General features: G+C 41.7%; 1 protein-coding gene across 1 annotated transcript; it reads left to right on the top strand.

Moving 5' to 3' along the window:
- The first annotated feature begins 796 nt into the window (after positions 1 to 796).
- LOC123233244 (thyrotropin-releasing hormone receptor-like) lies at positions 797 to 10,820 on the top strand. The gene is made up of 3 exons (XM_044659395.1): positions 797 to 1,173; positions 2,951 to 3,380; positions 10,392 to 10,820. Exons 1-3 carry the CDS (start codon positions 797 to 799, stop codon positions 10,818 to 10,820), a joined length of 1,236 nt encoding a protein of 411 aa, XP_044515330.1.
- Positions 10,821 to 11,175: the final 355 nt, after the last annotated feature.

The following is an 11,175-nucleotide window of genomic DNA, read 5'->3' on the forward strand; positions in this document are numbered from 1 at the left end:
TAGACAAGATCTATGAAGATCCTTCTAACACTAAAATTCTGACATCTTAAGCCTTAAAGTGCTGTAGAAATGTGAATCAGAATTAAGAAGACTTGGGTACAAATTCTGGCTCTACCATTTCCTACTAGAATGGCTGTGGGCAAGTCATTCATTTAACATCTATGAACCTCAGTTACCTCATCTGTAAACTCAAGGGGATTAACTAGATGATAACTAAGGTCTCTTACAGTTCTAAGTGCTATGACCCTATCTTATATCTAATGAAGAAGAAATAGAAATAACTCTGTCTTTGTGTTGCTTTTGCAGAAGCTAAAGGAACAGATTTCCTTCTTGAGGTTGTGGTGCTTTATATGGTCTAAAGCCCTCCAGGTTCTCTAGGAAATGAAATTCAACCATCAATAGTAGCTCCTCTCTCTCTCTCTCTCTCTCTCTCTCTCTCTCTCTCTCTCTCTCTCTCTCTCTTATTCTCTCTCTCTCTCTCTCTCTCTCTCTTATTCTATCTCTCTCTCTTATTCTCTCTCTCTCTCTCATTCTATCTCTCTCTCTTATTCTCTCTCTCTCATTCTATCTCTCTCTCTTATTCTCTCTCTCTCTCTCTCTCTCTCTCTCTCTCTCTCTCTCTCTCTCTCTCTCTCTCTGTCTCTGTCTCTGTCTCTCTCTCTCTCTCATTCTATCTCTCTCTCTCTTATTCTCTCTGTCTCTCTGTCTCTCTGTCTCTCTGTCTCTCTCTCTCTGTCTGTCTCTCTCCCCACATATACTCACACACACAACATATTTTTCTGTCTTCATCATCATCATGGAGAATCACAGCAAAGTTGACAGCCCAACCAACACGTCCCTGATGGCCAGTAATACCGTCCTGGGCCTGATTGAGTACAAGACTGTTTCTGTCTTTCTGGTACTCCTGATCTGTGGAGTGGGCATCATTGGCAATATGATGGTTGTACTAGTTGTGATGACCACTCGGGATATGCGGACGCCCACCAACTGCTACCTGGTTAGCCTAGCCTTGGCTGACCTCATGGTCCTCCTGGCAGCTGGACTGCCCAATGTCTCTGATAGCCTGGCTGGGCAGTGGATCTACGGGCATGCTGGCTGCCTTTGTATCACCTATTTTCAGTACCTTGGGATCAACGTCTCTTCTTGTTCCATCATGGCATTCACTGTGGAGAGGTAGGAATGTTTCTTTTATCCACATTGCCCTGGCTGTATCACAAGGCTTCTTGTGATCTATGAAGCTCTGACTTATCAGAAGCCATTCACTCTGGGAAACTGTAGCAAAGCCTGGAAGGGAATTATGACCCATTGCAGGACAGGCCACATTTTAGACAAAAAAGATCACAGGATTAGGAGGCAGGAGACCTAAGCATTGAAGATGCAAAGAAGGGCAAAAATGAGGTTCCTGCCTCTTTACATTCTAATGGAGGAGACCACATTCCCTTATCTTTAAACTGAGGATAAAAATAGCCCCTTTCTCTCAGGTTTATGAAGACCAATGAGACACCATCATGCTCTCCACTCTGATACTTATTAGTTGTTTGATCCCCCAATGAGTCACGTAACCAGCGGAGTTCTAGCTGTCCCTAACTTGTTATTTGTCCTTGAACAAATCACCTTCCTCCCCACCCCTATGCTTCCACCACTCTGGGCCTTTCTCCACATTTTTGTATGTTCTGATTCCCTTTGGCAGTCTGGTAAAATCTAGGAACCATTTTTCTAGAACAATGTCTTTAAATGAATAAATAGAAATCTATTGGTTTATAAAGGAAATCAATTATATTTAAATAGGCAGTTGAATGTTTTTATAAAGTAGCTCAGGTTAAGAACCCTTGCTCTATAAAATGAAGGAACTGAACTAGGTTAAAATAACAGTAGACCACATTTATATGGTTTTCAAGGTTTACAAAGTACTTTTGTAATCACTACACTGTGAGATGTCATGTCAATGTAATGCTCCTTTTTCAGATGAAGAAATCAAAGTTCAGAGAGATTAAGAGATTTTCCCAGGGCACACAACTAAAAAGTATCCAAGTAGGAATTCAGAACTAGACCTCCTGTCTCCAAGTTCTACATCCTTTCCCTGTACCTCATTACTGCTTCTTTTATTTTTATTTTAAAAAACTCTTACTTTGTCTTAGAATTGATACCAAATATCAATTCTGAGGAAGAAGAGCAATAAGGACTAGGCAAAAGGGTTAAATGATTTGCCCAGGATCACACAACTAGGAAGTACCTGAGGACAGTTAGGTCCTTCTGACTCTAGACTTAGCACTCTATCCACTATGCTCCCTAGCTGCCCCATACTTCAGTTCATTTTCCAGATGAGGAAATTGAAGCAGAGAGGATTAAGTGACTTGTCCCAGGTCATACAGCTAATAAGTATCTGGGGTCAGGTCTTTCTGACTCCATGTTTAGGGCTTAGCTACTGTGCCACTACCCAATAAGACTAAGTGTTTACTGCATCTCCTGCACCATGCTAAGAACTGGAAGAGATTGACAAATGCTCAAGATAAGCAGGACCATTCAAAAGGTCCTGAAAGGCTGGCTTTTTCAGCACTTGTTATAGTTTGTTGATTGTCGAATCAGTGATTCCCAAAGTGGGAGCCACCGCCCCCTGGTGGGTGCTGCAGCACCAAATGCAGGTGCATTTGGGGGTGGTGAATAACTGTAAGGAGGCAGTGATAGTATGTGAAAGGGGGCACTAAGTAGTATTTTTTTCTAGAAAGGGAGCAGCAGGCCAAAAAAGTTTGGGAACCACTGACCTAGACTTAAGAAAATCATGGAGAAAAATTTAATAATGCAGATTAAACTTAAAGTGGGTTGGGCAAGTTATTTCTTTAGAAGAGTTGGTTGTTGGTTGTTAAACTTTTTCTAGTATACCTTTGAAGACATGGTTCCCAACTCAACATGCTCACTGTCTGGCCTATGTTCTGTTCTCTCTGTTCTCCAGGTACATAGCTATCTGCCATCCTATTAGGGCCCAGACAGTGTGCACAATATCCCGGGCCAAGCGTATCATCTCGGGGGTCTGGGTGGTCACGTCAGTCTACTGCATGCTATGGTTCTTCCTGGTTGACATCAACATCACCAAGAGTCAAAGTCTGGAGTGTGGTTACAAGGTTTCCCGGAACCTCTATTTGCCCATCTACCTGCTGGACTTCGCCATTTTCTTTATCACCCCCTTGGTGGTGGCCACTGTCCTCTATGGGCTAATTGGGAGGATACTCTTCCTAAGCTCTCTCTCCCACCTACCCAGCTGTGCAGGCACAGAGGGCTGCCCAGAGGGGAGTGCCACAGAAAGGGGACAAGGTACCAAGGTGGAGCAGGGCAAGGCTGGCAGTCGCTCTCGAACCAAAGGGGCTCTGTCTTCCAGGAAGCAGGTAAGATGGGTCTCTCTTCTTGTTTGGAGTAGAAGCAACAGGGAGAGAAAGAAAAGTCAGGGGAGGGGGTGTGGGTGAAAGAGGAGAGGAAGAAAGATACACAGAGAAAGAGAGAGGGAAAGATGAGCAGAAAGACCCACAGTTAGAGAAAGGCAAAAATAGGTAGCACCCACAGAGAGACAATCAGTCAAGCATTTAAGAACTTACTATGGGGTGGAAGCTAGGTGGCTCAGTGGAGAGAGAGCCAGGCCTGGAGACAGAAGGTCCTGAGTTCTAATGTGACCTTAGATACTTCTTAGCTAGGTGATCTTAGGCAAGTCACTTAACCCCCATTGCCTAATCCATATCAGTCTTCTGCCTTGGAACCGATACACAGTATTGATTCTGAAACACAAGGTAAGGGGTTAAAAAAAGAGAGAGAGCTTACTCTGTGAGAAGCTCCTAAGTGGTGAGTAGACAAAGAAAGGCAAAAACTCTTTTCTGCCCTCAAGGAGATCATGAAGTCAGTGAGATGGGGAAAAAGGAGAAGATAACAACTGAGAAATGCACAGAGAAAAAAGAGACAACCACAGAAAGACATTCAAAAACAGAAAATAACAACCAAGTGAACAGAAAAAAAGAAAGGACTTTGAAAAGGAGACTGAAAAGGCAGAGGGAGGCCTGCAGGCAGAGAAAGGAATTCAGTAGACAGAAAGAGAGAGAATGAAAGCTTGGGTCTCACATCTACAATAACTCTCATAGGATTCCCAGGAAAAGAATACTAACAGAACAAAGCTGAGCAGAGGGGGAGAAAAAGATACACAATTTTCCAGCTAGTAATTGCCACAATATCAAATTGGTCCAATTTTATGTTCATATTTTTGCTGCACTTTCAATACAAGGGAAAATAGGGTTTATTCTCCCAAGAAAGCACAAGCGCCCTTTCCCTCCTCCCCAGCTCCTCATCAGAAAGGTAACATTAAAATTGACCAGTGGGGCAGTAAGGTGGCTTAGTGGAGAGAGAACCAGTGGAAATGGGAAGATCTGGGTTTAAATCTGTCCTTGAATACTTCTTTAGCTATATGACCCTGGGCAAGCTACTTAACCCCCATTGCCCAGCCCTTACCACTCTTCTGCCTTGGAACCAATACTTAATATTGATTCTAGGACAGAAGGTAAGGGTTTTTTTTTATTTTATTGACCAGAGATTCGTTGATAGGTATTGCCGCCATCATACTTATCGACAATGCAGAGACATTTTAATTACTAGCTAATATGCTAAGCATTGACTTAGAGTATGTAAAAGTCAGTAGGCCCCCAGTAGCTATTTTCAGTAACTTTATAAAGGTTTTAGTTACATCAGCAGAGCAGTATAATGGAATTTTACAGAGGGCAGAACTAGAAGGTTAAAAATTTATATATCAAAGACCAGAGAGTGGAAGGAGATGATGTACCTCAGGTAAAATTATAAACCAGCCAGTAAACATTAGGAATAAGAATAAGCTGGGATTTGCAGATTATCCATTAACAAAGGAGCTATAGCTAGCTACTTAACACCCTCATCTTAAGTAGAGGGAATAGAGCTGAACTAGAAATTCTTCTATCACTAACCAATTAATCACTGGAGCTAGAGTTTGATGGTTTCAGCTAAATTCTGCAAGTTCCAGCTAGTTATGTGACTTGTCTCATGCTAATTAAATTATTTTTTCAAAGATATTTTATTTTCTCAATTTTTATAGATAAAATATAAAATATAAAATTACATGTAAATAATTTTTTTATTTTTTATGTATAAAATATAAAATATAAAAAAACATATTTTTATGACAAAGAGGACACAGGGGAGAGAGAGAGAGAGAGAGAGAGAGAGAGAGAGAGAGAGAGAGAGAGAGAGAGAGAGAGAGAGGAAAAGATACAGGAAGAGAGACAGAGAGAGACAGGGAAACAGAGAAAGAGACAGAGAGACAGAGAGACAGGGAGAGAAAAAGAAGTTGAGATAGATAGAGAAACATACACAGAAAGAGACAAATATACAAGTGATAGGCGGAGACAGAGAGAAAAAACACAGAGAACACAGTAAACTAGTTTTAGGTCCCAGAACTGGCCCACTGGGAGATGGGATAGGGGAATATTTGCCAGGTTCTTCCTTACTGAGACAGACTCAGTAGACTAGACTGCTAGTTCCTAGACTGCTCTCCTCCAGGAGGCTTTAAACCAGGCTCTAAAACAATCCAGCTATGGGCTAGACCCAGAGCTTTGGAGAAGCAAGTGATGGCCTTATTAGATGCTTTCATGTATGTTTTGTGTGTCATGAAGGTCATCGGTATTTAGGTTCTCTTCTCTGCCCTTACCCATCCATTCCTAACTCATTCAAGAGTCCTCAAGAAGTTTCCCAGCATTCTCAGATTTTTGAATAACTAGTAAGTGCTTAATAAATGTTTTTTCATTCATTTGTAATTGTATCTTACTCCCACCATAATCATGTTGCCTCTCAGTGAGTGCCTGAATTTTCCCTCTCTGTAAGATGAGGGGGTGTTATTAACAGCCAGAAGAAGCCCAGTGACTGGAAAGGGATTCAGGCATATAACAGCTCTGCCTTAATGATGAAGATGATCTCTTAATGCAATTAAGGATAAGATTTTAAATATTCTTCTTTTCCTTTCCTAGCAGCCTCTACTCAGGATTTGCTGTTTTCGTGCGATCAGCTAGCCTGAGGAAAGAAAGGCAGCCCAGTGTGACAGAGAGATCATTAGCCTGGGAGGTAGAAGACCTAGAGTTAGGATATACTAAGTCTACTCCTTACTTTTGGCCAACCATGTGATGTTGCTTTTGGCCAACCATGTGAAGCAACTATGGAAGTTGCTTTAACTCTGTTGGTTGATTGATCAATACTTATTAAGCGATGACTATGCCAGGTACTGTGCTAAGTGCTAGAGATACAAAGGAAGGCAAAGCATAGTCCCTGCTCTCAGGGAGCTTACACTCAAATGGGAGAGACAGTATGTAAACAGTCATGTAAGAACAAGCTATAGACAGGATAGACAGCAGCTAATCAATAGAGGAAAACATTGGAATGAAGGAGAATTAGGAAAGGCTTCTCTGAGAAGGTAGGAGTTTAGCTGGGATGATTTGAAGAAAGCCTGGGAAGCCAGGAGGCAGAGAAAAGAAGGAAGATCATTCCAGGCATGAGAAACAGCTGGTGAAAATCAGTTCTTGTGTCTGTAAAATGATCCAATTGTACTATTAGATTAGTAGTATAGGAGGAAATATTTCCTCTATGAGTTCAGGTGGTAGGTAACTGCTGCTCAAATAACTCTTCTAAAAGTCAGAAATTATACAGGTAAGAAGATCCCAAGTTTTATTATGCTTAAAGTTCAGATCTCAGGCACAAAAAAAAACCTGAACCCCAGTTAGGATTCTAGCCAGGTTTCTTAAAGACAAAATTATGTCAGAGTGAGTGAGCTCAAGTCTTTTACACATTACAGTTACTGAATTTAGACACAAGTGAAGTCAAGAGAACTCACATGATTTCCCACTCCTCTTGTAACAAACATATGTGACAATACTCTCATAAGGAGGGATGCATAGGTATACCTGAAAATGCCCTATTTTTAAAATGTTTTAAAATTATTTTACAGATTACATATTGATATAATTTTTGTAATAATTTTCTGACATTTTGCAATCTATTTTCTTCCTCTCTCTCATACCTCTCCTACCTGACAGTTCCCTCTTAAGGTGAGGAACTATATAGGTAAATGGGACAGTTCCATGGTTAGGGGACAGGGCACACCCAGCAGAGGGAAGAACAGTCCCATGGCCCTTTTAATGCCCTTTAGAAATTAGTACCCTACCGGATATTATAAACTGGACTCGTATAGAAACACTAATCCACTCCCTTTTGATTTGGAAACTTATCGAAATGGATATTCCTCATCTAAGAAATGGTTAAAAACATTTTCACATCCCATGGGATCAAATATAAAATCCTCTGCTTGGCTTTTAATGCCCTCATAACCTAACCCCTGCCTACCTTTCTGGAATTATATGGTTTAGAATCTCAACATAATCTACAATAATAATGGTCTTCTTGCTATTTCTCTAGCACAAGATGCTCCACCTCCAATTCCATGCCTTTTCTTTTCTATTTTTAAAACCCTTCCTTGCCTTCTGTCTTGGAATCAATACTAAATATTAGTTCCAAGGTAGAGGAGTGGCAAGGGCTAGGCAACTGGGGTTAAATGACTCGCCCAGGGTCACACAGCTAAGAAGTATTTGAGGCCAGAGTTGAACCTAGGACCTTCTCCTACCAGGTCTGGCTCACTATGTACTGAGCCGCCTGCCTGCCCTTACCTTTCATGCCTTTTCAATGGTTGCCCTTTCCCCTCTCATATCTGGAATGCTATCCTCATACCCACCTCCTGCTTATGACTTTTCTGGCTTATTTCAAGACTCAGTTCAGATCTCGCCTTGTACAAGAGGCCCTTTCAGATCCCCCTTCCTTGTCCGTAGTGCTGTCTTTACGAGATTTCCCTTCATTTATACTGTATTTATCTCGTTTGCATATTATCTCCTCCATTAGAATATGAGCTCCTTCTGAACAGAGCTTGCTTCCCCTCCTCTCCCAACTCTGCATCATCACCTTTAGCAGAATCTGGCTTGCAATAAGTGCTTAATAAATATTTGTTGACTGTTGGCTGACTATTGATTCTCTGGCAGCTTCCCTGCCCTCCGTCTAGGCTCTACCTCCAAATCTCCCAAGTTGTGGGGAATGTGGCAGAGTGGGGAGAAGAGAAGTGGTGCCCCATAGAAGCAAGCTGTTTGAATTTTGGAGCCAGATGAACTGAGTTCAGGTGCCAGCTTCGACCCTTATTAGCTGTATGACAGTGAGCAAATCATGGCACCTTTCTGAGGCTTAATTTCCTTGTCTTTAAGATGGAAATGACAAATCTGGCCTTAGACACCTCCCAGTGGTGTGACCCTGGCCAAGTCACTTAATCCCCATTGCCTTATTGTTCTGCTTTGGAACCTATATTTAATATTGATTCTAAGACAGAAGGTAAGGCTCAAAAAGAGAGATGAAGATTATAAATCTGGCCTCAGACAGAGTGATCTGGGCAAGATCACTTAACCCCAATTGCCTAGCCTTTCTGCTCTTCCATCTTAGAACTGATACTAAGACAAAAGGTAAGGGTTAAAAAAAAAAGCCAAAGATGATAAAAATGGCATTACATATATTGAGGCAAAAATTGTACAAGGATCTATTGATAGGTACAGCTATCAGTTATGTTATCAACGATGCAAAGATATTACAAACATTGGTTTATTGTACTCAGAGCATCATCTCTCTGTGTACAAAAATCAGTGAGCTGTGAGCAGCAGCTTGAAACTATATGATGTAAATTTTGGTAACATAGGCAGGACTGGTACAGTGGAATTTTACAGAAGGCAGAAAGGTAAGGAAATGATTTATAAATCAAAGAATAGATATCAGAAAGGGTACGTTGGTGTCAGGCAAAACAGGAAACCTCAGTAAACACAGGGCTGGTGGATAGCTCAAGTTGGAATTTGCAAACTGGTTAGCAACAGGACTATAGTTTGATAGCTTAGCTTGATTTTGCAGACCATTGCTAATTCAACACAGCTCAAATTCCACCTTCTGTACCAGATACCCCTTCCTCGTCCCTACTGCCTTTCCCTACCCCATTAAAAAAAAAAAAAGAAAGCCTTATTTTTTTTATTTTAGGATTGAAACTAAATATCGATTCCAAGGCAGAAGAGTGATAAGGGCTAGGCAACTGGGGTTAAGTGACTTATCTAAGGTCACAAAGCAGAGAAGTGTCTACAGTTGAATTTGAATCCAGGACTTCCTGTTTCCAGATCTCACTCTTTATCCATTGAGCCACCTCGCTGCCTGTCCCTATTGTCTTCTTTAAGTAAATGCTTTTCTTAAGTATTAAGTGAATGGTGGCAATAAAATTGAGCTAGAAGTTCTCTAAACACAATTTGATAGGATTTTGTGAAGATTCAATGAGATGTAAAGCATTTTACTGGCACTAAATACCAGTCATTGTACTAAATACCGAGGAAACAAAAATACAAGCAAGCAAGATGGCACCTGCCCTCAAGGAGCTTACGTGCTATTTTTAGTGATTTTTCAATTATATCGGACTCTCCTGACCCCTTTTGGGGAGAAGATAATAATAACGATGTGTGTGTGTGTATATGTGCGTGCGTGCGTGTGTGTGTGTGTGTGTGTGTGTGTGTGTGTGTGTGTGTGTGAGCTGGAAATGGTCACAGGAATAGCATGAACTGAAGATTTCAGAGGAATAGCCTTGAGGTTTGGTTCCTTGTGGTGTCCCAGGACAGAGTCCAAAGCCTTCATGGGAATGGGTTGGGAGATGAGATGGGAATGTTGTCTGAAGTAGAAGCAGCATGTTTTGGACATTGCCAAAAAATGGCCTGGAGGTCTGCATAAAGCAAAATAAGGCTGAAAGTTTCATACAAAGGCCAAAAGTCCCAAGTCATGGAGTCTAAAATTCTGGCAAAGTCCTCTGAAACCATTAAGTGCTATAAAATTTTATTATTAATTTTTATTACAGTAGTTAATTATTAATAATTAATAACAATAATAAATTATTCACAATTTATTATTATTGATCAAACTAAATGAGAGGGGAGGCAGCTAGGTTGCTCAGTGGATAGAGAGCCAGGACTAGGAGACAGGAGGTCCTGAGTTCAAATCTGGACTCAGACATTTCCTAGCTGTGTGACCCTGGGCAATCTCCATTGCCTAGCCTTTAGTCCTCTTCTACTTTAGCACCGATATGTAGTATTGATTCTAAGAAGGAAGGCATGAGTATTTTTTTAAATTCTAAGTAGGATATAGCACTATTATACAGGAAAGCTGGGGTTCCCTAATTTGGGGAATTTATCCTGAAGCTTCTGGTTACTTCATTGTAATGCCATCGAATATTATTGGCTCTGGCATTCCCAGGAGATGAATCGTTGCCTGCACTTTTCTCCTAATAGGTCACCAAGATGCTGGTTGTGGTTGTAGTCCTCTTTGCTGTCCTGTGGATGCCCTACCGGACCCTGGTCCTAGTGAACTCCTTTATGGACCGCCCTTATCTCGACCCATGGTTTCTTCTATTTTGTCGCACCTGTGTCTATGCCAACAGCGCCATCAACCCCATTGTTTACAACCTCATGTCCCAGAAGTTCCGGATGGCCTTTAGGAGGTTGTGCAAATGCCCAGAGGAAGAGCCCCAGCGGAGAATGGTCTATCTGACTACCACCAGCTACAGCATGGTACAGGAGTCCTTCCAAGCCAAGCCCAAGGCCTTGGGCAAGAAGCAAAAGCAAACTCAGCCACACTTGGCACAGGAGCAGGTGGCTGAGGGTCCCCAGTCAGCTCGTCAACCAGTCAGTCAAGAAAAGCCATATTTCAGCGTGGTTTAGCACCTCCCGTTATCTCCTTCCCTTGCTTTCTCCCTTTTCTCTTATAGCCCATGCATGATTGAGTTCTGCTGATCTACGTCCCTTACCCTCTAAGAGACCTTTCAAGTGGACGAGAGAGGAATGTGCCAGGATGGTGAGGAGATGTCACCTTAACACTGAATGGGCCAATCTGAACTGAGGAGGGCTTTTCCTACCAACAGATTGGAAAGTCTGGTGGGCAACTCTAGGCATTGCTCTGGAAACAGTAGTTAGCAGTAGGGTGAAGAATATCGGGCTAGAAGATAGTCCATATGGAGAAGGAACTGGGAGTAAGTGCAGGCAGTCTAATTGTAAACCAAATCTTTGTCTTTTCTCT

This window comes from Gracilinanus agilis, chromosome 2 (genome assembly GCF_016433145.1).
Source record: "Gracilinanus agilis isolate LMUSP501 chromosome 2, AgileGrace, whole genome shotgun sequence".
In the NCBI taxonomy this organism is placed as follows: domain Eukaryota; kingdom Metazoa; phylum Chordata; class Mammalia; order Didelphimorphia; family Didelphidae; genus Gracilinanus; species Gracilinanus agilis.

Bases quoted from the DNA above. Each gene is read 5' to 3' on its own strand.
- LOC123233244 (XM_044659395.1), top strand. From the start codon at position 797: ATGGAGAATCACAGCAAAGTTGACAGCCCAACCAACACGTCCCTGATG. The intron at 1,174-2,950 runs GTAGGAATGTTT...TCTGTTCTCCAG, and splicing joins ATGGCATTCACTGTGGAGAG to GTACATAGCTATCTGCCATC. The intron at 3,381-10,391 runs GTAAGATGGGTC...TTCTCCTAATAG, and splicing joins CTCTGTCTTCCAGGAAGCAG to GTCACCAAGATGCTGGTTGT.